Genomic DNA, 26,394 nt, shown 5'->3' with positions numbered 1-26,394 from the left:
ATATATTTAACTACACATACACACACACACACACACACACACACATATATTATGTTATTATGTATATATGTATACACACACACACACACACACACACACACACACACACAAAGCTATATATCCCCGCCCATTTTCGAATAACTATTTCATTACTCCAATCACCGTGCAGATTTCCATGAGGTACTTGGAGTTTTGACCAACCAAAAATGTAACTCACATTGTAATCCGTTTCCAGGAAGTTAGAACAGCCAAAATCACCTCCCACATGTGAGCCCCGTCGTACCCCCGTGGTCTCACCGCGCGAAGTCTTTGGAAGAGAGGAACCGGCAGCAGAGGCAGCGTCATTTCACCGTCGACCGATCCAGCTAGCGCGGCAGCCGTAGCGCAGAGACCGGAGCGGCGTTGCCCGAAGCAGGTGCGGTGTGGTCGGTTGTGTTTGTAGATAAATGGAAGGGTTTGACAGATGTCTAATGTTTACGTTTTCGCGAGGAAGCGATGTAAATAAGGTCAGTTTGCAACACTATTTTGCTGACGATTGATGAATATGGTGGACTCTAGGGCCCAGCTGGGGTACGTAGTAGGCCTAGTTTTTCCGCGCACTTTACTGACACAGCAGCGGGGGTACAGTCTTTTTCCTGCCGGTCGGTCCACCAGTGCCTGGTCAGGTCCCTCTCGGAGACCGGCTTCTAACTAGACAACAGCCCCCCTGGTAACCAAAAACATTGTTCTTAGGCGGTGTCTTGCTAGTTAACTACATATTCTCATTTATGTTGACGGCCGATTCAACGTTAGCCAACTAGCTAGCTGATGTTCTTCTCTTTTAAGTGCTGAAGCGATTACAGCAGCAGGAAAGATGGCGGACGACCCTAACGCGGCGGACAGGAACGTGGAGATATGGAAAATCAAGAAGCTGATTAAAAGCTTGGAAGCTGCCCGTGGGTAAGTGGTTGAATACCGGCGTGGACATAACGTTGAAATGTGTCTGACCGGATGTAGTTATGCCAACGTTTTTTTGTAACAGCTGGATGAGTGAGGCCGAATTTGGGAGTGGTAACATTCGCTATGCTAGCCGGTTAGCTTGCTTAAAGCCAACAGCTAAATAACGTTAGTTCCCACCAACGGAATTCGATTTTGAGTGTTTTTTGTGTTGTAGGTAGATCACTAACTCAATGGAATTTGTGTGTTGATGACTATGTTAGCAAATTAGCTAGAAAAATATTTGCTTTCTGAAAACACCGGCTTCGTGGTGATTGGGATCTTTGATAAAACAGCGGGTTGGTGGGGTTACTGTATCAGTCTGACGCTGTGTTTCCATATGCTGCGTTTGAATCTGCAGTTGGTAGTTAGCTATGTTGGCTTGAGGTCGAGATGTATCGTTAAGCTTGTCTTGTGTTTCGGAGTGGTAGGGTAAAAGCTATGCTCATTTATAGTCGCTTTAGAGACAATTGTGTGTAATTACAATCGCTAGAGGTCATCAAGTAGTTTATATAGAGCATGTTACGTGGCTTACTCGCATGTGTGTATGGGCAAAGTAGCCCTTAACTATTCTAGTTGTTCACTGTCCCTGGAATCAACTGTCTGCTGCTGCATGCATGAACTGCTGACCATTTACCTTTTCAAAAGCCTGTGAGTATAGAGTCAGCGCATGTTGCTGGTTTTAATTTCAAGGGTACAATGTTGAACAGTGGTACTTCATGGGTGTCCTTGGTGTCAAGGCCGGTTTGTTCTGTCTGGCAACAGTTTGCCCCCACCCATAGAGTGGCCAGAGGGAAAGTAATGTTTGGTGACGTGGTGTCAGACTGTCATAATGTTCATCTATGTATGACAGATAAATACAGGTCAGGAAATATAACTGCTGTTTTGTGGAAGCGCATTAATTCCTTTATTTATTTTTTTAGATTGAGAAGTGACTAACAGTGTTATTTACATAAATACAGTGAATGTGTATGTAAGTGTTGTTCCCGTCACTTTTTTCTGTTTCCCCTTTACACAAATCTCTTTACACACAACAATGAACTCCACCATACAACCATCTGAGGACTTCAGTAGTATATGGTCATGAGAGATGTTGAACCCAGGACAAAAGTAAACAATGTTGTATGTCAGACCAGCACATTCTGGAACTTTGGCCTGAAACGCCTTTTTTTGTGGGGGGGGGGGGGGCACCAGAATTAGATTAGTTTATAAATGACCCAAAGTGCATCATGTCAACTCCGTACATGTCTGCCATGCCTGCCACAGAATGCACAAGATACATAGAAAAGATTAAATTTGGTCCATCTTAAATCATGTCCCTTCAGTCTCCCAGCATCAAACTGGTGCAATAACCCCCCTCTATGGCCAGAGGTATCCTACCCAGACATCTATTTCTACATTGAGTCTCTTGTTGGTGCGACAAACTACTCAGCAACTCTTCGGCATAACAAACATTATGAATTTAAGGCGGCTGGTTTATCCTGTTTATGCTGTGGTGGTCTACAAGGCATGCAGGTTTTGGTTTCCCCCCCAAAAAAGGGCCTACTCTGGATGACGTATTAATGGTCTGTGTCGTTGGCAAGAAATCAGGATTTAAAAGTGCTTGAGTGGATGAGTGGAAAGCAAACTGAGCTAGAAGGAGGCATGGACTGTCTAGAAAAGTCAAATCCAGGATGCTTACATCTGGCAGAGTGCTTTGCGTGTTGTACAGCATTGTAGTACATTGTGTTCTGTGGACTTGCTATGTCACAGTGTGTTGGAAAGGGAACATGGCCATGGAGGGGAAAGAATAACCAAGAAAGACCTTGCTAAAACTGCATGGTTCTCAAATGTGACTTACTGCAAACTAAAACGGATGATGATGGACAATAATACAAACACTTCAACTGTAATGCCCCACAACAGCAGTTTCAGTGACAGGTCTTTGTTTAGTATGAAAAAACCCATAGTGAAATGCTCAATTTAGCAAAAATTATTGCAATGAACTAAGCAGCAGTGTTTTTTTTCCACAAAGAAACAAAGTATATATATTTTCCATTAAATGTTTGATTTTCTTAATTTGGTTTCCTTGTGTAACTTTTACACAGAGATCATATGTTTCCTGTAGTTCTTGAACAGGTTTGCACACACTGCAGCAGGGATTTTGGCCCACTCCTCCATTCAGACCTTCTCCAGATCCTTCAGGTTTCGGGGCTGTCGCTGGGCAATACGGGCTTTCAGCTCCCTCCAAAGATTTTCTATTGGGTTCAGGTCTGGAGACTGGCTAGGCCACTCCAGGACCTTGAGATGCTTCTTTCGGAGCCACTCCTTAGTTGCCCTGGCTGTGTGTTTCGGGTCGTTGTCATGCTGGAAGAACCAGCCACAACCCATCTTCAATGCTCTTACTGAGGGAAGGAGGTTGTTGGCCAAGATCTCGCGATACATGGCCCCATCCATCCTCCCCTCAATACGGTGCAGTCGTCCTGTCCCCTTTGCAGAAAAGCATCCCCAAAGAATGATGTTTCCACCTCCATGCTTCATGGTTGGGATGGTGTTCTTGGGGTTGTACTCATCCTTCTTCTTCCTCCAAACACGGAGAGTGGAGTTTAGACCAAAAAGCTTTATTTTTGTCTCATCAGACCACATGACCTTCTCCCATTCCTCCTCTGGTCATTGGCAAACTTCAGACGGGCCTGGACATGCGCTGGCTTGAGCCGGGGGACCTTGCGTGCGCTGCAGGATTTTAATCCATGACGGCGTAGTGTGTTACTAATGGTTTTCTTTGAGTCTGTGGTCCCAGCTCTCAGGTCATTGACCAGGTCCTGCTGTGTAGTTCTGGGCTGATTCCTCACCTTCCTCATGATCATTGATACTCCACGAGGTGAGATCTTACATGGAGCCCCAGGCCGAGGGAGATTGACCGTCATCTTGAACTTCTTCCATTTTCTAATAATTGCACCAACAGTTGTGGCCTTCTCACCAAACTGCTTGCCTGTTGTCCTGTAGCCCATCCCAGCCTTGTGCACGTCTACAATTTTATCCCTGATGTCCTTACACAGCTCTCTGGTCTTGGCCATTGTGGAGAGGTTGGAGTCTGTTTGTTTGAATGTGTGGACAGGTGTCTTTTATACAGGTAACAAGTTCAAACAGGTGCAGTTAATTTAGGGAATGAGTGGCGAACAGGAGGGCTTCTTAAAGAAAAACTAACAGGTCTGTGAGAGCTGGAATTCTTACTGGTTGGTGGGTGATCAAATACTTATGTCATGCAATAAAATGCTAATTAATTATTTAAAAAGAATACAATGTGATTTTCTGGATTTATGTTTTAGATTCCGTCTTTCACAGTTGAAGTGTACCTATGACAAACAAACCTGCTAAATCGGCAGTGTATCAAATACTTGTTCTCCCCACTGTAAATGCTGGGTGATAATTAGTCCCAAAACAGCTTCTGCACCCCCTGATGAGATTTGGAAATTCACTTTTTAGTCTGTCTGACCCAATGGGGGTATATAGTCAGTCAGTCGGGGAGAAGTGTGTCACTTTGGTTAGTGGAAGGACACGTGTCGCCTGCCTGTTTGGTACCGCTACGCGTCACAACCAGTATCTACAACCATGATCTAAATATTGCCAACTTGGGCTATTATTTAATGTACGACTCTACTCATAAGTGTCTAACTGTCTCTCTCTGTCTCTATTTCCCTTTTATCTTTCTGTCTCTTTTTCTTTCTCTCTCTGTCCTCATATCTGTCTTTCTGTTAGCAATGGCACCAGTATGATCTCTCTGATCATTCCCCCTAAGGACCAGATCTCCAGAGTGGCCAAGATGTTGGCTGATGAGTTTGGCACGGCTTCTAACATCAAGAGCAGAGTCAACAGGCTCTCTGTGCTTGGGGCCATCACCTCTGTACAGCAGAGGCTAAAGCTATACAATAAGGGTGAGGATGTTGTGTATTCAAATGGTTCTGTGTGTATGAGGGTACACCTGTGCTAGGGGCCTTAACCTCCTTATAGAGGAGTTCAAGGTGCAACAAGGATGTTTGCCTGTTTCTTGTTTGTTATTCCTTATGAGTCACTAAGTCTTACTGCTGCTGAGTTTGAAGTCTTGTCTCTCTCTCCTGCAGTGCCCCCTAATGGCCTGGTGGTGTACTGTGGAACCATTGTGACCGATGAAGGCAAAGAGAAGAAAGTCAACATAGACTTTGAGCCTTTTAAACCCATCAACACCTCGCTGTACCTCTGTGACAACAAGTTCCACACCGAGGTAGGTGTTCAACACATGTGAATGGCGTGTGTGTGTGTCCTCTATGGTGGTTAGTTTAATGTCTCTCTCTGTTTCCAGGCGCTGACGGCCCTGCTTTCTGATGACAGTAAGTTTGGCTTCATTGTGATAGATGGTAGTGGGGCTCTATTTGGCACGCTCCAGGGGAATACCAGAGAGGTGCTGCACAAGTTTACTGTGGACCTGCCCAAAAAACACGGTACGCTCCATTCAACACACACACACACACACACACACACACACACAAGAGCATGAACATAAGCAATATTGTGACTTTTTCCTATTCAATCTGTCAGGCAGAGGAGGTCAGTCTGCTCTGCGTTTTGCCCGTCTGCGGATGGAGAAGAGACACAACTATGTGAGGAAGGTAGCTGAGACTGCTGTCCAACTCTACGTGTCCAACGATAAGGTCAATGTAGCCGGAATGGTCCTAGCAGGGTCTGCCGACTTCAAGACTGAACTGAGCCAGTCGGACATGTTTGACCCTGTAAGTGTGTGTGTGTTAGGTCTAACTATACAAATGGCCCCATGAGTATAGTAAAACCAGATAAAATTGGACTCATGGGGACCTTTTGCTGGTCCCCATGGAGCAAAAGTCAATTTCCAGCTCAGGACATAGGGTCAAACTTACAATTCATTTTAGGGTTTCTTTATGGTCCAGGCATTGTTGGTTGAGGTTAGGCATAAATGTTACTTAATTGAGGTTAGGTTTAGATTAGGGTTAAGATTAGGGCACGTGTTGCATGCAATTTCTCTCTGTGTGTGGGTGTGTGTGGGTTAGGTCTTACTGAATGAATGGGGACCAAATGTCCCAATGAGTATAGTAAAACCAGAAAAAATGTACTTAATTGGGACTTTTGCCTCAGTCCCCGTGAGGCAAAAGTCAATTTCCGGCTCAGGGTTTAGGTTTAGGGTCAAACTTACAATTGATTTTATAGTTAGAATTGGGGTTTCTTTAAGGTCCAGGCGTTGTTGGTTAAGTTTAGGGTTAAGGTTAGGGTGTGTGTGTGTGTGTGTGTGTGTGTGTGTGTGTGTGTGTGTGTGTGTGTGTGTGTGTGTGTGTGTGTGTGTGTGTGTGTGTGTGTGTGTGTGTGTGTGTGTGTGTGTGTGTGTGTGTGTGTGTGTGTGTGTGTGTGTGTGTGTGTGTGTGTGTGTGTGTGTGTGTGTGTGTGTGTGTGTGTGTGTGTGTGTGTGTGTGTGTGTGTGTGTGTGTGTGTGTGTGTGTGTGTGTGTGTGTGTGTGTGTGTGTGTGTGTGTGTGTGTGTGTGGCTAATCCTTTGTAGAACGGATGCTTTTGGTCAAATTCCTTCCAATGACTTGGTGCTTGAAGTTCCAACCCAATAACCTCTGTCTTCCTGCCTCCTCAGAGGTTACAGGCCAAGATTCTGAAGCTGGTGGACATCTCGTACGGAGGAGAGAATGGTTTCAATCAGGCCATCGAGTTGTCAGCAGAAGTCCTCTCGAATGTCAAGTTCATCCAGGAAAAGAAGCTGATAGGTGTGTGTTTGTGGCACATGTTGAGGTTAGATTTTAGGTTATCCCAGTGAGTGTCTGTCTGTTTTTGTTAGGGTTACTGATTATTGTGTCCTGGTGAATGGGAATGTTGATTAGTATGATTTTGATTGCTTCCCTTTCTCTATCTCCCAATTTCTCACCTCTTTTATTCTCTATCCCCCAATCACTCACCTCTTTTATTCTTGACCCCCCCCCCCCCCCCCCCGCCCCCCTTTGTTCTCCCCCACAGGGCGGTACTTTGATGAGATCAGCCAGGACACAGGGAAGTACTGTTTTGGGGTGGAGGACACACTCAAAGCCCTAGAGATGGGAGCTGTGGAGATACTCATAGTCTATGAGAACCTAGACACCATGCGCTACATCCTCCGTCTGCATGGGGCTGAGAGCATCGAAACAGAGAATGGTATTCATACACGTAGGGCTCGACACCCAGGTACATTAGCCAGTGGCATTACGTTGCTGGGCCAGTGACATCCCGAATGAGGGGAGGGAGACTGGCCCGGGTCAAGATCTGATGGGAACGCGAATGATGCGTGCATAATTTCAAAGCAGGTGGTTTTTATCTTTCCTTTGGGGGGGTTGAGCACGTAGCCTGCCGGTATCCGTGGTTCATACAGACATTAGCGTTTCCAAGGACCTTTAAAGACTTTCCCATGCTTAACTTTGACGTTGCCTACATTTGCAATACTACAAATAAGGCATTTTTTGAGTACCGTGAACTTTGCTTGACTGAATCGCGTGCATGTACCGGTAGACTGGGTGCTCCTGACACTAACATACTAATGAACTTTGTCTGTGTTGTCGCTGTTCTGTCTCACTGTAGAAATGGGGTTATGGGGGGTGTTACATGTGAAATGAGATGGGGACCCCCATCCAGGCTCTTTGTAATGGAACAGGAACACTTTGAACTGACTTCAAGGAACAAATAGCCTGGTGTTGCTTGCTGCACACTGTCTCTCTCCATACTGAGTCAGACAGGACCAGCCTGGAGAGTTTCTTCCTGGACATTTATCATGTGTGTGTGTCCTTTTATGTATGATCAGTGTAATTAACAGCATGATTAACACTGACTGGTCAGCAGGCCTCGGGTTTGCAAAACTGTATCCTCCACGTACACGCTCTCCATGCCTAAAGGCTGGTTTAATGGGGCATGCACACATTCCCTGTGTGCAATTTATCCTCTGGAACCAAGAAGTAGAACAACTAGACAAAGAACGCTAAATACACACCACACAACTACAGGTGTATTTATTCAGCCAAAACTAAATGTTTTGGTTTTACAAGGGGAAAAAAATAGTTCATTTTGCTTGAATTGAACTTCACGTTTTGCATGCAAAACGTGAAGTTTAATGACATTTTAAGTCATGTTTTCTTAAGTCTTCATCTGCCTATGTGTTTCAGATGAGAAGACTCTATATTTAACACCAGAGCAGGAGAAAGACAAGTCCCACTTCACAGACAAGGAGGTAAGACCTGTTCCCTTTCCCTTGTGTACACAGAGTTTACACACACTGTCTGTGATACCGTTCAGGCGGTTGACTTGAAGTAAGTTATTTACTCTCTGTTTGTTTACGTAGACGGGGCAGGACCACGAGCTGATTGAAAGCATGCCTCTGCTGGAATGGTTCGCCAACAATTACAAGAAGTTTGGAGCCACGCTGGAGATCGTCACTGACAAGAGTCAGGAGGGCTCTCAATTTGTCAAGGGCTTTGGAGGCATCGGAGGTGAGTCCACACCAGCCATGTTTTAATGGTGCTAGTAGGCTTGAGGGATATATGGTGCCTTGCAAATGTTATTACTGATTTAAAGATAGTACATTGACCTTTTTGTTCTGTTTGTATAATTTTAAAACCGTTACATTCAATGTATTGTATAATTTCTTGTTGTTGAGACAGTTGATCCCATAGGTAAAGGCCGCAAAAGTGTTTAATGTTGTTAAGAATGTTGGAAAATATTTTTAAGAAAATAAAAAAGAAATATGTCGCTTGCAGTATTTGAAACCTGTGCTGTGGAAGTTTACACAGATTACAGAAATTACCCGACACACTTACCTTACTATTAGTCTCTGCATTCTACAAGTTAGAGACAAATACAGATGCATGGATTAGGAAAAGGAAATGAAATTACATCCAAGCATTTGGATATCTCAGGGAGCAGTTTGGTCAGAGAGTGGAAGCCGCATCTTAACACCCAAGAAAAGCCTGTCGGTCACACCCAAGAAAAGCCTGTCTATCAAAACTCAACATTCCTACAAGACTTGTAAAAGAAGACACAGGGGTCAAGATTCACTTTGATGGAAATAAAGTTAATTATCTGCGAGTGATGTAGTGGTGTGCTAGTAACTCATCAAGAGCTGTGCATAACACTGGCCTCTATGGAAGAAAGCTGTGACTCAAGCTGTAAACACTTGGATTTGGGTGAAGTCCTCCCAAGCTTTGTCAGATTGGTTTCAGAGCAATATGGTTCAAGAACATACTTTGCCTGGTCCACACAAGGACAAGTGCTTTGGGTTGATGTTGTGCTGCTTGATCTTCACCTAAGTCTTGAGCGTCTGTGTGTTCTGGGTCAGATTTCTTTCAAGCATCTGTTTTATTTTCTTTGTTCCCTTCTTAGTTTAGCCAGACAGCCGGCTGTAGGAAGTCTTGATGGTTCTTAACCTCTTCTATTTCACATTGATTGAACCCACTGTGCTCATGGGAATGTTCAATGCTTTAGCATTTTATTATAACCTTCCAAAATGTGGAATTTGCTCACGTGGTGCCAATACTAATGTTTCTGCACTTCAGTGGTTGACATTAGCGATCTACATTTCCTGGTTGTACCGCTATGGTGCATAATTGTCTGAGAAACCTATATTACAGCTTTCAGCCAATCAGCATACAGGATCCAAATGAATTAATTCCCTTCTCTCTTCCTCAGGGATCTTGCGGTACAGGGTGGATTTCCAGGCCATCGATTACCAGGCAGAGGACGACGAGTTTTTCGACTTGGATGACTACTAGGTAGTCTGGGACTGAATTGGGAAGAAAAGGAAGAAAACAAAAAGCGAAAGAATGAAGAAATAACGAAAGAAAAAATGTCACCTCTATTTTGCAGCCAGTGTGAGGGGGGAGTGAAATCGACCACATTTAATTTAAAACACATAAATATACACACATTCTTCCACTAACGCTCACATAGCTGAATGAGGAGTACAATTTTTCTTTCAGTCCAGAGGGAGAAAACCCTTCCTGAATGAATCCCTGCCTTAGAGTGCTGGTTCCTTCCCCCGTTTGGATGGACTTGACTCAAATCAATTTTGTTTCATTTATTTTTCTCCCCTCCATTTTGAAAGAACACAACAGCAAGTTCCCAGCAATCCTCGCTCGCTGACCCTCCAACCCCACACCGCTCTGGTGTGATGAAGACTTTGGACTCACTCCTCGCATATAGAATATATATATTTTTCTTTCTTCCCCTCATCTTGTCCTCGCCCCTTCCCCCTTCAATCCCCCTTTCGAGTTTTATTTTTGTGCATTTTTTTTATTGGTAATTGCTGCTGTTGTATTTTATGAGAGTGGGGGATTTTTTTTACCTGGGTTTCTGTAGAGAAAGGGGGGAAGTATTAAATTTGAACTGCTGAAAACCATTGCTACCTCCTTATACGCTGTGGTCTCAATCCTGTGGATCCTGTGTCTGTCCTTACCTCTCTCTTTGCCAATAAGCACCACCGAGTGAGGTTGTACTGTGTGTGAGTTGTGTTGATGCAGTGATTGCCATGGGTTTATTTCCCATACTGGGCATCCATTTTATTTAATGTGAAAAGGAATGATACTTAACTCTAATCCATAAGGACCTTCAAGTTGCTTTATCACTGCACTCTGTTTGAACAAAAAGGAATACAGGAGACACATTTTATGAATATTTGCTTACACACATTTACTGCATTAATCTTAAACCCAGCTATTCATTCAAAAAAAAGTTACACTAGTTATAGAAGTACTGTGAAATGTGGTCTGCTTGTTTGCTCATCATATCCTTTCCTGTAAAACGTTTATATCGTGAAGTCCTAGTAATCTCTGAGGCAGAGAGGATATGTGGTATTATAAGTGGTGACTGATATAGCTTTGATGTTTTTTCGTTTTTTTTTAGTATGGCAACATCAACCATCTGCCTTTCTTTTGGGGGGATGGACCGGGGAAAGCCTTTGGTAGCACCACAAGCCAATCAATATGGGGCAAGCCCATTAAGACACTCCTCTTGAGCAGAGCTTGGCCAATCAGTGAGTTGGACACATAAGGGAGCCCCACCCCCATCCAGGCCCCTACCAAACACAGCCCTGCCAAGCTGTAGTTGAGCTAAGCGAATGACGTCTCTGCATTTGCAGGCCGCCGACGCAGGGTTGGGTTTCCATTTTCTCAAACGAGTTTCGGGGGAACAATAACATGGAGCCGGAGGTGGAGGACAAAACGTTGGAATTAATGGTAAGATTTGTTGAGCTTCGCTCGATCCTCGGGTATGTAATTGGGCCAGAGAAAGCACCGTAGAGGCTTGAGTAGAAGGCTGAACCAGGTACCAATCAACCAGGACCGACGGTCTGGAGAGGTGGATGGAAAAGGAGGGGGAACTAGTCTAGAAATAGAGGGAGGGCCTGAAAGATCGATCTTTATCATTTGGGAATCCTGTCACTGCGACTGACTAGGTCGTCGATACCTATTTTTCAGAGTGACTCTTCGCAAAATCCAAACTGATTCAGACAGTAATGTAAAATGGACAAAAGATACTGAAAGTCGACCGCTGAAGAAAGAACATTTTCGGGTTAGCGTTTCACTGCGGTGACGCTGCGCCACTCGGCCCAGTGTGTCATTAGCCAACTCGCCTGTTGTGGTGGCTAGCTGGTCTGGACACAACGTATGAGTTACAGTTACCTTCATAAGTGTATATTAGTCACATTGACCGAGTATAATGTTTGCCCACTGCTTAAATCCGAATGTTCATGTCGTTAATATCCGTGCGAGTTCATGTTTATAAAGCTGCGTAGTTGGAAGTGGTCATCAACATTTGTGAATGTCTAACGACGCTGGCTAACTGCTGTAGCTCGCGAGAAAAGAAAAAAATACTAACTAAGCAAGCAAACTACACTGCTCCTGTACTTAGTTGGCGAACTATTGTTAACCTTGGTAGGTCAGATAATCCGCAAGCTGTTGTGGTGCATCGTTTCAATTGACACTCCAGTTAATTTCGACCGCTGACTTTCGTAGCAGGCTATCTTGCTAACGCGCATTACGCATGTGTTGTTGTATTTGGTTTTGTATCTTGTGGTCTTCACTTTTACAGTCAGAGGTCTCTAACTCGTTAGTTAGTTACAGTACGGTGTCATTGGTAGCTGATTAGATGACTACTGTCTGAGCTGAACGTGCCGTCCAGCTAACTAGATGTCTCCCCATACTTGTAGTTTTGTGCTAGTTGTTGGCCGGATATACTTTTTGGTAGAGGACATGTGCCTGTTGGAAGACTGGGTATTGGCTACCGTCAGAATAGTATTAGTGTTAGTTGTTAACTCCTATCAACTCTAAACAAACCTTTTATAATTACGCGACATTAAAATGGTCTGATCCGAAAGTCACCGATTCGTTTCTAGCCTAGCAAGAGCCACCGGACTAGCGGTTTGTTTTGGAAAAGTAAGTCCACCTCGATCAAGACTCGAGCTTCGCGCTGCTGCAATGATGACACTGATTTAACATAAATCGGAAATGAGTAATAATCTCTGTAGGGGATGTTGTGACACCAGGCCCCTCTTAAAATATATGAAATCATTGCTAAACTAACTGGAAGTCATTGTGGGGAATTGACTATTGTCAACACAACTACAAAATGAGGCCTACTAGTATAGATAACCTACTTGCTGAATTGTGCCAATGGCCAAGTACATGTGTGTTGGGTTTGTTCTAAATAATGTTTTGTGTGTGTGTTCGTGTTTGTTGTCCCTTTGTAAATCACTAACCACTTCCATAGTGTGAGGAAAGGCAGAGCAGAGGGCGGGGCATTAGCAAAACACTAAGAGCTGAAAATTGACAAATATGTGTATTGCAGTGTTGCCCCTCCCACTCCTTATCCTGTCCCCCAACTTCATATCTAATATTGCTTAGTGTCTGTCTTGTCTATGCCGTGCGTGTGTGCGTGTGTGCGTGCACGTGTGTGTGCATTTCTGCACTCACTGTGCAAATGTGCCTGTAGCTCTAATACTGGTTTTTCCTCTCACTACCCTCCACCTTTTCTCTTTCCCTTTATCCTCACAAACACTGGTTTGGTTTTTACATCGCTCTCTTCCCAACACGCCTCGCTCTCTTCCCAACACGCCTCGCTCTCTTCCCAACACGCCTCGCTCTCTTCCCAACACGCCTCGCTCTCTTCCCAACACGCCTCGCTCTCTTCCCAACACGCCTCGCTCTCTTCCCAACACGCCTCGCTCTCTTCCCAACACGCCTCGCTCTCTTCCCAACACGCCTCGCTCTCTTCCCAACACTCATTTCTCCTGCTCTTCTCCTCATGGCCTCTGCACCTCCTCATTATCTTTCTCCTCTGTTCTCTCAATCTTGTCTTGATTCTTTCATCTTGTCGTCCTTCCCCACCTTGTCTCATTCCTCTTATCCCCTCTCCTTTTATTTCTCCCCCTCTCCCTCCCTGTTGTTCCCACTCTCTCTCTCTTTCTCTCCCCTCCCTCGATGTCTCTCTCTCTCTCTCTCTCTCTTACACAGTGCTCTGTGCCTCGCTCTCTCTGGCTGGGCTGCTCCTCGGTGGCAGAGAGTTTGTGTGCACTCAGGTGCCTGCAGAGCATCCCCTCCACCCGGGCACACAACCAGGTTCTGCTACTCTCTCCTCTTAATTCTGACCCCCCCCCCACCCTGCCGTGTACTGTGTCCTCCACCCTCCCTGCCAAAAGCAAACTCCTCTGGCATCTTCAGTTGATGTGGGGATCCAGCTAACAGGAGTCTTGTGGTCTCAGGTTGTGTCCCCTCCTAGACGAGGCGTGTCCTTCTGACACCGCAAACCGGAAGTGGAGAAAACCGCCGCGGACAGAGTGGGCGTACATATGAATCACAAGAGCAGGGGGTTTTAACACGCATGGATGCACCTTATCATAGTGAAAGTTTGAACTAGCGTTCAGATGGGCCGTGCCTCCCCCGTGCTACTCGAAAAAGGAAGTGTTTGTGATTCTTGAAGACTAACCACATTGTGTTTTGGGGTGTTATTGACCCATGTTCACTCCACAAGATGTCTTGTTTTGTGATTGGAGTTTTCTAGTGTATTCAGAATAAGCGGAGCTGAGTTGGGCTGCTGCTAGTTGGGGTGGTACGGAGAGATGACGAGCAGGTTGTCTGGGGTGCAGTGCTAGGTTGCCTGGGTGTGTGTGTGTGGGGGGGGGGGGGGCGGAGTTAGGAACTGTCTGCCCTATCTGTTTCAGGGCCTTCATGTGGTATGCTCACTGGCTGACTGTATAGCTGTCTGTCTGTCCATTTGTCTGTTTGCTCTGTACGGCACTGCTGCATGAACACTAGTGTCTGCATCCACCTTGACCCCCTGACCTGTCTGTCTGTGTACCTGTCTGTCTGAGTACCGATCTGCCTGACCTGTTACCATTGGCCTAAAATGATCCACTGCGATATCACTTTCATATTTGCAGATTAAATAAGAGAGATGCTACAGTAGGCCATCTGAAAAGATGCTTTCTGCTCTGGTTCCATTTGGGCTGGGGTGGGGCTGTCGGTGATCTGGGATGGGTCAAATGGAGTGTGCGCCTCACTGGTGCATATCTCTCTCCGTCTCCGTCTGTGTCTGGGCCGGGGTCCATCAGATTAGAGTTTCATTACTGCAGGGTTTCTCTAACAGCCAGCGACAGACCCCCATACTCCTGTTTCATTTCCTGTCCAGACTGAACTTCGCAAGCAGAGGAGATGGAGATCTGCTTCTTATAATACCTAGGGTGTGTGTGCGAGTGTGTGCGTGTGTATGCGTGCTTACACGCATGTCCCATTGTACTCCGCACATTCTGCTACCGTTCTGCTTATCTTTAGACTTGCGCGCACACCCCGAATAACTGTAACCGTTCAACTGCAACCCATGTTGTCTCCGTACAGAACACAGCAGTCATGGAGTCCCAGAACCTGGTAGACGACCTCTCGCCAAAGAAGACCACAGTTCTCACCAAGGTGTGCCATTTGTCGGTTGTCCCTGACAAAGCACTTCAAGACTCGCAGCTGTTGGGAAATGAGCCATTGGAAAGGAACTCGCACGGCTGTGTGTTTAACCCCTCTGTCCTGCTTCCTCTCAGCTCAGTAATGGCCCTTTGATGACGGGCTCCCGCAAGCGCCCGTCAGAGGGGAACTACGACCGGGAGAAGGAGCAGTGTATGGCCCTATTTGACCAGTGGTCTGAGGCGGACCAGGTGGAGTTTGTAGAACACCTTATCTCGCGCATGTGTCACTACCAACACGGTCACATCAACTCTTACCTCAAGCCCATGCTGCAGAGAGACTTCATCACAGCCCTGCCAGGTAACACTGTCTCTCTCTGTCTCTCTCGCGCACACACATTCTGACTCTTTCACACAGTTTGCCTACACAAACACAGCTCTCTGTCTCTCCAGCCCAGGGCCTGGACCACATAGCGGAGAACATCCTGTCGTTCCTGGATGCACGGTCTTTGTGCTCGGCGGAGCTGGTCTGTAAGGAGTGGCAGAGGGTCATCTCAGAGGGCATGCTCTGGAAGAAACTCATAGAACGCATGGTCCGCACAGATCCCCTGTGGAAAGGCTTGTCGGAACGGCACCAATGGTGAAGACCAACCTCACGCATGCACACAATGGAAACTCCAGTTCTAAAGCTTGAGTTCTTATTGGCTTGTTGTTCTGTCCTTCATCTCAGGGAGAAATATCTGTTCAAAAACCGCACAACAGAAGTCCCGCCCAACTCCTACTACCACTCCCTCTACCCCAAGATCATCCAGGACATAGAGGTAGGTCTGTTGTCTCTGTCCACAGACGACCCTTACCCTTATTGGTTTAAGGTTCTGCCTCCGTTGTCACCAGATGAAGTGACTTCTGATTTGGGCCCAAAGGGTCCTTGTCAAACGTAGTGTGCTCTATGGGGAATAGTGTGCTTGAAATAACTGAATGTTGATTGAATGAGCTTGATGGGGAAACAAATTAGATTGATTAATGGGCTTGATGGAGACGATCTATTTTATGTCTGCCACATAACATTAGTATTTCTCCCACTGTATCTTTTTCCTCACACACACACACACACACACACGTACCCATTCCTTGCCTGTTGGTCTGTCTCTCCCTGTTGGCCTGTTCCCACATTCACTGGTCTCTCCCCCCGTCCTCTTTCTGTAGACTATAGAGGCAAACTGGCGGTGTGGTAGACACAACCTGCAGAGGATCCAGTGTCGCTCGGAGAACAGTAAAGGAGTCTACTGCCTCCAGTACGACGATGAGAAGATCATCAGTGGACTTAGAGACAACTCAATAAAGGTGTGTCTGTGTGGCTACTTCAGTGTCTTTGTCCTGAAAAGATTCAGGGATCACCATGTTATTATAGTGTAATACAGACTTTTTCTTTGAAGTGAAACAGCGGCTTGTTTGCCTCTGAGAACAGACATTAATTAAAAGATGAAGGGAGTCATTTTCACCATTTTGTGTGTGTTCCACTCCGGCTGTGTCCTGGCGGGGGGGTGGGGGTGGTTTATCTTGTTGTTTTAGTGAGGGACACTGTCTAACTGATGGGGGCCCAAAGAAAAGGGCTAGCTCGCCCACGTAGAGCACCGCTATATCTCCAGCCCAGCTCCAGTACACAGTGATCCAGCCACACTGCAGGGAAATGGGGCATGAACAATTCTGAGTTACTGCTCATTCTAAACCTGACCCAAATCTGTTCCTGGCTGCCTTCTCTCGCTTTCTCATCATTAGTACCACCAACTCTAATCTACTGTCTCTCTCCCTGTCTGTCTCTCTCCCTGTCTGTCTCTCTCCCTGTCTGTCTCTCTCCCTGTCTGTCTCTCTCCCTGTCTGTCTCTCTCCCTGTCTGTCTCTCTCCCTGTCTGTCTCTCTCTCCCTATAGATCTGGGACAAGCAGTCTCTGGAGTGTCTGAAGATCCTGACTGGTCACACGGGCTCAGTGTTGTGTCTTCAGTACGATGAGAGGGTCATTGTCACCGGCTCCTCGGACTCCACTGTTAGGTAACACACTGACCACCAGAAGGTTTGACCAGGACCCACAGGGTGCTCTTGGACAACTTTGCGCTATGTATTCATTCATACAGTCTAATGATGCTTTGCCCTTCAGGAATGTCCAAGTATTTCCTATATGCCTCCTGCAAACTGATTAGTGGGGTGGGAAAAGTGATATGTTGCATATCCTGATATTTAATTTTGGACAATACGGTTATATTTGCTTGTTTGCTAAACCAGCACCAAATATCTTGTTCCCTGTTGATTTTCTAAATGGGGAGTCGTCTGGTGTTCTGGGCTGTCAATGCTCCCAGAGGACCCGTGACCAGGTTAGGGATGAGGTCAAAAATAATGCTCCGTATAGGAAATAGTGGGATGCAATTTTGTGACCCAATTCCTTAACCTCTCCTGGGACCACTGGCCCTTTCACAGTATTGTTAAAGCCCTCACCAATCTCACCAATGACAGCGTTTTGCTCCTTGAGTTCTCCCCGTTGAATTTATTTCTTGTCATTCCTCAAATTAAGTTGACATCCATTCTACTGGAACCGGTGTTGGCTTGTCTGGCATTCAGCCTATAGCAACGTGTCTTCATTCAGTTTCCACAGAAATGGATCACATCTGTCGAGGGCCAAGCATGCCAAAGATGTTACAGTGGCGAGTCCTTTCCCGACAGTCTTACACATTTGGCCATTGGTGCCAGAGTGATCCGAGTCATCAGAGCTGTAGCTCTTTCCGATTTTTCCGTGTATGCTGATTTCAACAAGAATCAGTTGTAAATTCAGTCTAACACAATATGTGGAGAAAGTGGTGGGGTCTGAACAGTTTCCGATGGTGCTGTATGTATGAACCCAGTCATCCCTTCTGCATCATGTATTTATAGCTTGTTGAGGAGTGCCACCATGCTAGTCAGTGGGCCCAGACATGTCTTTTCCCTGGATACAGGAGCTATCCCTGATCTGTAAATGCCATTCTCTCTTTACTACGCTTCAGATTATAGTTAGAGATCTCTGTAGTGACTCTGATTTGTGAAGAGTGCATTTCTCCAGTGTGAAAGTGGCTTTCGAAGACGGAGCGTTTGCCCACTGAATTTGGTTACAATTCCAATTTTCAGTTCGGTCAAGACCCTGGTGAGGACAACAAGCATTCAGTAGAGCTTCGCTGCGATGGTTTTTGGTTGTACAAACCCACAGTTTAATCAGCTGTCCAGGTCAGTTTAATGTTCTCAGTATCATCTGGCAACCGCTCTGCTGGGCATTCCTGCAGGCGCCATGCTGGTCATATGCTCCCTCAACCTGAGAGATTTGTGGCATTTTGTTGTGTAAGAGCTGCACATGTTACAGTAGTAATGTCATTAGCGCGATGTGCACCTGTGTAAAGATAGTGTCTTGATATGCGACACACCCCTCAGTCTTGACAATGGAGAAATTCTCCATAACAGTGATGTGAACAATTCTGTGCACGGACCTTCAGAGAAATAAGCTCTTTTTGTGTATGGACAATTCTAACCCCTGATAGGGTGGTGGATTTCAGCACAGCCTTCACCATGGACTAACACACTTACAGGTCTGCCCAAAATGCTGTTTCCTGTTGAACCTTGGAGAAAATTGAAAAAAAATGACTGGACAACATGTACACAAAAATACTGTCGTTTTTTTTTTTTTGTGGTCACGCCCCTGGAAATTGTGACCAGCATCCTGTCTTCAAGGTCTTGCGGAGAACAGTGTAATGGACTTGAAGAACACCGCTCTTTATCCTCCCGGATTATGGCTAACCATTTTCCATTTTCAACGTGATCCTTCCCTCTTTTTGTTACCCTGCCCAGACAGAGTGATTCCTTTTTCTTTCCCTCTGACATATCAAGGTCAGTTTTGAGTGAATGCGGGACTTTTTCTGCTATCAAGTTACGTTGTTGGAGAAGAAAGGAAAAAGTACATGGCCAGCTGAGACACGACCAACCAGACCTTCAGGTTGGACTGATTTGGTGACCCAGATGGTCACCTCTTTCTGCAGCTTTTCTTCCAGATCCATGCCTGGCATTTGCAGTGGTCTGTGGGACTCTGTTTTTCAGTGCTAGCCTCATTAATTCGACCTGGCAATGTAGTAATTTCAGACTGTAGCTTGCGAATCCACCCAGGGTCCCAGCAAGAAGAGTACAATGAAGGAGAAAATATCAACTGGAAGCCTGGACTTGCGCTATCTGGATGATTGCACACTTTTGGAGTGCAGAAGTAAACCTGATGCTGGGTTTTACATCCAGCCACCAGTGGAACGCATGTCTCAGATGTCCTGGTGCCAACTCTCCCTGCGGTTGCAGAGGTGAGGTCTGTACTTTTATACCCTGTCGAACCACATTCTTGAAACACAAAATCTATGTGCTGTCTGAAGTTTCCCTTCATGTCTGTTCATTTGTTTCCATCCAAAGTGGATCATCAGAATGAACAGCTTGAGAGCATAAAGGGGGCCTGTTTTGTGGTGCCAACCTTTTTTGGAATAGGTGTCTTCAGTCCTCTTTGTTCTAAAGAAAGATGGTGGATGTGGATTGTGTGTGGACTACAGAAAGGTTAATGCCATTACAGGAAGTGAACCGTAAGGCCTACCAAACATGAATTACATACAAAGTTCTTTGACAGTTGCCTCCATTATAATTCAGATATAGCAGGGCATAAATGGATCCGACCAGCCGGGACATGACTTCCCGCATCACTTACTTCGTGCCTTTGGGTTTGCAGAATGCTCCAGCCGCCATCCCACGGCTGATGGAGACGTGACTGGAAACAATTGTCTTTGACAGACTGCCGGCTGCCGGTTTGACTTGGGAAAAGTGTAATTTCTGCTTGACTGAACTCAACTTCCTGGTTCGTGTAGTCAATGCAGAGGGTATTCATGCCTTTCCAGCCAAGTTGCAGGAGTTTCCGATTCCCACCTCCCTGAAGGCTGCTCAGAATTTATTGGGTGTGGCTGGAAGTACCGCAGGTTTGTTCCTGACTTTTCAATCGTTCAGATTAAAGTGTCGGAGTGCATTTGGAACACTGAAAATGTTTCATCACTTGCCTGTACTTGATCATCCTAGCCTTAATTATCCTTTTATATTGTACATCTATGCAAGTCCAACGTAACTGAGCAGTTGTGACTCAACAAATAGAACCTGAAATGAATGTTTGTTTTTTGCCGGATTAAGTTATTTACAGACTGAACAAGAGCGCCTTGCTGTGGTCTGGGCTGTTGAGAAATGGAGCTATGAATTTTGAGGTCAAAGGTCTTGTGAACCAAGAGAACCACCTGACCCAGAGGGTATACTGGACCCTGAATGGGATGGTGACACCATTTATCTTCTAACACCACTGCAAAAAGCTGAATTCCAGGCAGAAGCAGTAGCTATAGGAACTATTTATTTGGAGGACCATGGCAACTCTGTTTTCCCTTTTTGATGTCTTTTTTTTATAGTAGTAGTAACTAAGTATTCCCAAACCCCTGCATCATAAAAAAACGAAACAACTTGTTTCTCCAGGTTTTGTGGCGCAATGTGGCCCCATTGGGCATTTAGCCTTAACAGTGCACTGCCGCTTTAAGAATTGGATGTGATTGTAAATGCCGCTCACTAGACAGCAGTTTCTGAATATGTACAACTCATTACGGAAAGTTGTATTTCTGTGTGGCTGAACACCCCCAATGAAGTTAGATCATCTCTGTTACTGCTCGACTCCTGGCATCTTTGGTACTGGTTGTGTCTGTGAAGCCCTTTAATTCCCCTGGATTTACTGTCACCATTGCTGTGGAGCTCTTGGCAAATGGAAGAACCAACTAACCAAACAACCGAAGTGTGTGGCGCATGGGCATGCATTTCAACAAGCTGTTGAAGCACTGTTCTTGACCTTTGTCTGAAGGGAGTTTCTGTTTTAATATTAGTTTTTAGGATTCAACTTTGAACCGAATATTAGAGATTTGTGACACGCCCTTTAAGGCTATTTTGGTTGTAGACTCCGCGCACAAAAGCCCCACACGCACAACTGTCAACGATACAGGTTATTGTGAGTCAGCTGACATTCCTGGAATGTGTTTCTTTTATTGTCTATTGCCTTTAAGTGGTTTCTGAGTTGTACCCCAACTTATTGTTAGAGCTGTTCTTGGTACACTACTGTAAATTAAATGTGAAACGTGTTTAAAAGGAAAAGGATCGGTTTCCAAAAGTTTTGTGGGCCGTGTAAAGGAGTTCTGGACGCGTAGTGTTCGTCAGTATGGTTCTCCAACATGTTTATACGCCACTTCTGAAGTGTGTCGTAACAGTGGCTACAGCTGACAGAAGCTCAACCCTCCCATGCTCGTTACTTCACACTCTCTCTGGGAGGTGTCCAAGGAAAATGTGACTTCACCTTCTCGGCGAAGGCTTGATGAGCCCTGCTTGTGTGTGGGTTTGGAGTGTCAGCTTTTCCAGTCTGTGAGCGTATTATCCCCTTCCCTGTCTAACCGCTGAACTCCGTAATAACGTCACAGAGGTGTGATGGGCCCCCGTTCGCTGTGCTTTCGCTAATATTTTCGGGAAATGTTTTTCTCCGGTCTCTCTCCTTGAATCTTACGACAGTCACCGTTTCCCCTCCCTCCCTCCGCCCCAGGGTTTGGGACGTGACCTCGGGTGAGGTGTTGAACACTCTGATCCACCACAACGAGGCCGTGCTCCACCTGCGTTTCTGTAACGGCCTGATGGTGACGTGTTCCAAAGACCGCTCCATCGCCGTGTGGGACATGGCCTCACCCACCGACATCAGCCTTCGCCGGGTCCTGGTGGGGCACCGCGCCGCCGTCAACGTGGTCGACTTCGACGACAAATACATTGTGTCCGCGTCGGGCGACCGCACCATCAAGGTGAGCAGTGCGTGCGAAGGTGGGGGGTGGGGGGGGGGGCTGGGTAGTGTGTGTGTGGGGGGGGGGGGGGGGTTGGGTAGTGTGGGGGGGGGGGGGCGGGTGCCAATGCCTGTACTGTGGTTGGTGTTAGAGTTGCTTCATGGTCATGGAGGTTCATTGTATTTGTCTCTGGCGCTCCCTGCAGGTGTGGAGCACCAGTACGTGTGAGTTTGTGCGCACGCTGAACGGGCATAAGAGAGGCATCGCCTGCCTGCAGTACAGAGACCGGCTGGTGGTCAGCGGCTCCTCAGACAATACCATACGGTAGGAGGTGTGTGTGTCCCCACTGTGTGTGTGTCCCCGCTGTGTGTGTGTCCCCGCTGTGTGTGTGTCCCCGCTGTGTGTGTGTCCCCGCTGTGTGTGTGTCCCCGCTGTGTGTGTGTCCCCGCTGTGTGTGTGTCCCCGCTGTGTGTGTGTCCCCGCTGTGTGTGTGTCCCCGCTGTGTGTGTGTCCCCGCTGTGTGTGTGTCCCCGCTGTGTGTGTGTCCCCGCTGTGTGTGTGTCCCCGCTGTGTGTGTGTCCCCGCTGTGTGTGTGTCCCCCCCCGCTGTGTGTGTGTCCCCCCCCCGCTGTGTGTGTGTCCCCCCCCCCCGCTGTGTGTGTGTCCCCCCCCCGCTGTGTGTGTGTCCCCCCCCCCGCTGTGTGTGTGTCCCCCCCCCCGCTGTGTGTGTGTCCCCCCCCCGCTGTGTGTGTGTCCCCCCCCCGCTGTGTGTGTGTCCCCCCCCCGCTGTGTGTGTGTCCCCCCCCCGCTGTGTGTGTGTCCCCCCCCCGCTGTGTGTGTGTCCCCCCCCCGCTGTGTGTGTGTCCCCCCCCCGCTGTGTGTGTGTCCCCCCCCCCGCTGTGTGTGTGTCCCCCCCCCGCTGTGTGTGTGTCCCCCCCCCCCCTGTGTGTGTGTCCCCCCCCCGCTGTGTGTGTGTCCCCCCCCCCGCTGTGTGTGTGTCCCCCCCCCCGCTGTGTGTGTGTCCCCCCCCCGCTGTGTGTGTGTCCCCCCCCCGCTGTGTGTGTGTCCCCCCCCCGCTGTGTGTGTGTGTGTCCCCCCCCCGCTGTGTGTGTGTCCCCCCCCGCTGTGTGTGTGTCCCCCCCCCCGCTGTGTGTGTGTCCCCCCCCCCGCTGTGTGTGTGTCCCCCCCCCCCTGTGTGTGTGTCCCCCCCCCGCTGTGTGTGTGTCCCCCCCCGCTGTGTGTGTGTCCCCCCCCGCTGTGTGTGTGTCCCCCCCCGCTGTGTGTGTGTCCCCCCCCGCTGTGTGTGTGTCCCCCCCCGCTGTGTGTGTGTCCCCCCCCGCTGTGTGTGTGTCCCCCCCCGCTGTGTGTGTGTCCCCCCCCGCTGTGTGTGTGTCCCCCCCCGCTGTGTGTGTGCCCCCCCCTGCTGTGTGTGTGTCCCCCCCCCGCTGTGTGTGTGTCCCCCCCCCGCTGTGTGTGTGTCCCCCCCCCCGCTGTGTGTGTGTCCCCCCCCCCCGCTGTGTGTGTGTCCCCCCCCCCGCTGTGTGTGTGTCCCCCCCCCGCTGTGTGTGTGTCCCCCCCCGCTGTGTGTGTGTCCCCCCCCGCTGTGTGTGTGTCCCCCCCCGCTGTGTGTGTGTCCCCCCCCGCTGTGTGTGTGTCCCCCCCCGCTGTGTGTGTGTGTCCCCCCCCGCTGTGTGTGTGTCCCCCCCCCGCTGTGTGTGTGTCCCCCCCCCCGCTGTGTGTGTGTCCCCCCCCCCGCTGTGTGTGTGTCCCCCCCCCCGCTGTGTGTGTGTCCCCCCCCCCGCTGTGTGTGTGTCCCCCCCCCCGGTGTGTGTGTGTCCCCCCCCCCGCTGTGTGTGTGTCCCCCCCCCCGCTGTGTGTGTCCCCCCCCCCCCGCTGTGTGTGTGTCCCCCCCCCCGCTGTGTGTGTGTCCCCCCCCCCGCTGTGTGTGTGTCCCCCCCCGCTGTGTGTGTGTCCCCCCCCGCTGTGTGTGTGTCCCCCCCCGCTGTGTGTGTGTCCCCCCCCGCTGTGTGTGTGTCCCCCCCCGCTGTGTGTGTGTCCCCCCCCGCTGTGTGTGTGTCCCCCCCCGCTGTGTGTGTGTCCCCCCCCGCTGTGTGTGTGTGTGTCCCCCCCCGCTGTGTGTGTGTGTGTGTCCCCCCGCTGTGTGTGTGTGTGTGTCCCCCCGCTGTGTGTGTGTGTGTGTCCCCCCCCGCTGTGTGTGTGTGTGTCCCCCCCCGCTGTGTGTGTGTGTGTCCCCCCCCGCTGTGTGTGTGTGTGTCCCCCCCCCGCTGTGTGTGTGTGTCCCCCCCCGCTGTGTGTGTGTGTGTGTGTGTGTTAATCTATTGTTTTTCTCCAGGTTATGGGATATTGAATGTGGAGCATGTTTGCGAGTGTTGGAGGGTCATGAGGAGCTGGTCCGTTGCATTCGCTTCGACAACAAAAGGATTGTCAGTGGAGCTTATGATGGGTGAGACGCACGCACGCACGCGCAATCATATGTGTTCTTTAAAATTCAGGGAAAACAATTTACACTAAGGAAAAATATAAACGCCATGTATAACAATTTCAAAGTCCTGGCAGAATTGCACCTCTTTTATAAGGAACTCCATAGAATGAAATATTAGTTCCTAGTCTATGGATGGAGGCCATGAAAGAATTGGGACATTTTCAGCCTCAGGATTGGTGAACAGACCCTTGTGACCTGGGGCCATTTGTTGTCCTGCTGAGACATGAAGCCACGGAGGTGGATGAATTGGCACATCATTTGGCCTTGATCTCCATTGTGCTTAAATTCTTCAGTTGTCTAAACGCCCTGGTGTTCTCTGCTGTCCGGGTATCTGCTCTCAGACGAACCAGCCGTTAAAGAAGCCAAATCCTCTGTCGGTTGTGCTTTATGGTAGAGAAGTAAACAGTCAATACTCAGGCAACAGCTCTGGGGGACATTCCTGCTGTCAGCATGCCCATTATACACTCCCTTAAAATAAGAGACAGTGGCTCATGTTTACAGTGGCTTGTTATTGTCCACAGCACAGGATGTGTAACGGTCATGCTGTTTAATCAGCTGCTTGAAATGCCCCACCTGTCAGATGGTGGATTATCTTCGATAAAGGCAAATGATCACTAACAGGGATTGAAACGAATGTGTGCCCCAAATGTGAGTGGGTTAAGCCTTTTTGTGCATTTGATAATGGGTTGGACCTTTTACTTCAGCTCCTGAAAAACGGGACGAACACTGGATGTTACATGCCAGGAAGAATTGGCAAATCACCTAAATTCAGACTAAATCTACACCCATCATTCCAAACCTTAATTCTGACCTTAATCCCAAACCTACAAAATCGTACTGTTCCTTTTTGATAGACATTCAAGTGTTACACACACACACAGTTTAATACCACTTAAAAAATTTTTTTTACTTAACCTTCATGCCTAACTCTGATCTTAACCCCATGATGAAGCTTCTAGTTAAAATGAGGAGCAGCAAAGATAAAGATTAGGATGTGGGACCAAATATCCTCGTACTCACACACTGTGCTCCCCATGCTTCCTCTGTCTGAAGTAAGATAAAGGTGTGGGACCTCCAGGCTGCCCTTGACCCCCGAGCCCCAGCCAGCACCTTGTGTCTCCGCACACTGGTGGTGAGTTTCTCCCTCATCTTTCTCTCCCTCATCTTTCTCTCCCTCCTCTGTCTCTCTGTCTCTCCATCAAGGTTTTAATGCGTGCCCTGGCCATGTGTTTTCTTTCCAGGAGCATTCGGGGCGCGTGTTCCGGCTGCAGTTTGACGAGTTCCAGATCATCAGCAGTTCCCATGATGACACTATCCTCATCTGGGACTTCCTGAACGTGTCGACCAATGGACAGTCAGAGGGCCGGTCCCCCTCACGCACCTACACCTACATCTCCAGATAGCAGGTGAAACCTGTAGGTTTTACTAGGAAAGTGAGTACTGGCAATTTAGTACCATTCAGTTATGTTTTTGTTACTTCATCTGATCTGAACCCCAAGTCAAATCTTTTTGTGAATGTGGAGCCTGGCCAAATGTACTCTGTGTGTTTTTCCTTGTTTACTATTATAGGACTCCGATAGTAAAACAAGAACGCACTTGCGCACACACACACACTGGCTGAAACTCTGGTTTTTGATCTCTCTCTCTCCTCCAGGTGGCGCCATCTGCTGCAGCGAGTCCAGGCGGAGCGGAGGTCTGATTGGCTGACGGAGTCTGTGTTACAGAAAGGAGCTCTACTGGTCCTTTTGTTCTTCCTCATCCCTCTGTCCATACCCCGTTCTGACAAGGACTGAACTCGACCACCACACCCTTGAAAAACATGCCGCTACTCTTTCCACTGTAAAACCCTCATCCGCAGTCATATTCTGGCGCTGACTTCAGGTCTTCTATCTACACCGACTGGCCACAGTAAACCTGAGCCTGCTTATCCTTAGCCAACCACTTACTCTAACAAGGCTTAACTTCAGTTCACCTCACCCCCGACCCACCTTACCTGGCTAGACTCTCTCTCTCTCTCTCACACGCGCACGCACGCGCGCGCACGCTTGGATGGATGGACAGACAGAGAATGCCCGGGGGGGGGGGGGGG

The 26,394-nt window shown here is 48.0% G+C and overlaps 2 protein-coding genes across 9 annotated transcripts; both read left to right on the top strand.

Moving 5' to 3' along the window:
- Positions 1-227: 227 nt before the first annotated feature.
- On the top strand, positions 228-10,391 carry etf1a (eukaryotic translation termination factor 1a). Of its 3 annotated transcripts, none has more exons than XM_020046031.2 (11): positions 228-415; positions 826-939; positions 4,714-4,889; positions 5,076-5,215; positions 5,294-5,432; positions 5,530-5,720; positions 6,601-6,730; positions 6,978-7,181; positions 8,150-8,214; positions 8,326-8,473; positions 9,669-10,391. In XM_020046031.2, exons 2-11 carry the CDS (start codon positions 854-856, stop codon positions 9,749-9,751), a joined length of 1,362 nt encoding a protein of 453 aa, XP_019901590.1. In that variant the 5' UTR covers positions 228-415; positions 826-853; the 3' UTR covers positions 9,752-10,391. The 3 variants fall into 3 exon arrangements, with proteins under 3 accessions (XP_019901590.1, XP_010895771.1, XP_019901591.1); XM_010897469.3 differs by having other exon boundaries at positions 230-415; positions 6,978-7,151; XM_020046032.2 differs by lacking the exon at positions 228-415 and adding an exon at positions 422-709.
- Positions 10,392-11,063: 672 nt separating this feature from the next.
- On the top strand, positions 11,064-26,381 carry fbxw11a (F-box and WD repeat domain containing 11a). 6 transcript variants are annotated; one of them, XM_029119295.2, is made up of 14 exons: positions 11,064-11,212; positions 13,487-13,591; positions 14,867-14,938; positions 15,061-15,283; positions 15,376-15,562; positions 15,653-15,743; positions 16,129-16,266; positions 16,853-16,971; positions 21,575-21,824; positions 22,009-22,127; positions 24,156-24,266; positions 25,359-25,437; positions 25,547-25,738; positions 25,960-26,028. In XM_029119295.2, exons 1-13 carry the CDS (start codon positions 11,174-11,176, stop codon positions 25,706-25,708), a joined length of 1,695 nt encoding a protein of 564 aa, XP_028975128.1. In that variant the 5' UTR covers positions 11,064-11,173; the 3' UTR covers positions 25,709-25,738; positions 25,960-26,028. The 6 variants fall into 6 exon arrangements, with proteins under 6 accessions (XP_028975128.1, XP_012989050.2, XP_028975129.1 ...); XM_029119296.2 differs by lacking the exons at positions 11,064-11,212; positions 13,487-13,591 and adding exons at positions 11,407-11,639; positions 14,661-14,712; XM_013133596.4 differs by lacking the exon at positions 13,487-13,591 and having other exon boundaries at positions 11,066-11,212.
- The last annotated feature ends 13 nt before the right edge of the window (positions 26,382-26,394 follow it).

This window comes from Esox lucius, chromosome 4 (genome assembly GCF_011004845.1).
Source record: "Esox lucius isolate fEsoLuc1 chromosome 4, fEsoLuc1.pri, whole genome shotgun sequence".
In the NCBI taxonomy this organism is placed as follows: domain Eukaryota; kingdom Metazoa; phylum Chordata; class Actinopteri; order Esociformes; family Esocidae; genus Esox; species Esox lucius.
Note: the sequence above shows the minus strand (reverse complement) of the source record. Positions and strands in the feature narration are given on the sequence as shown.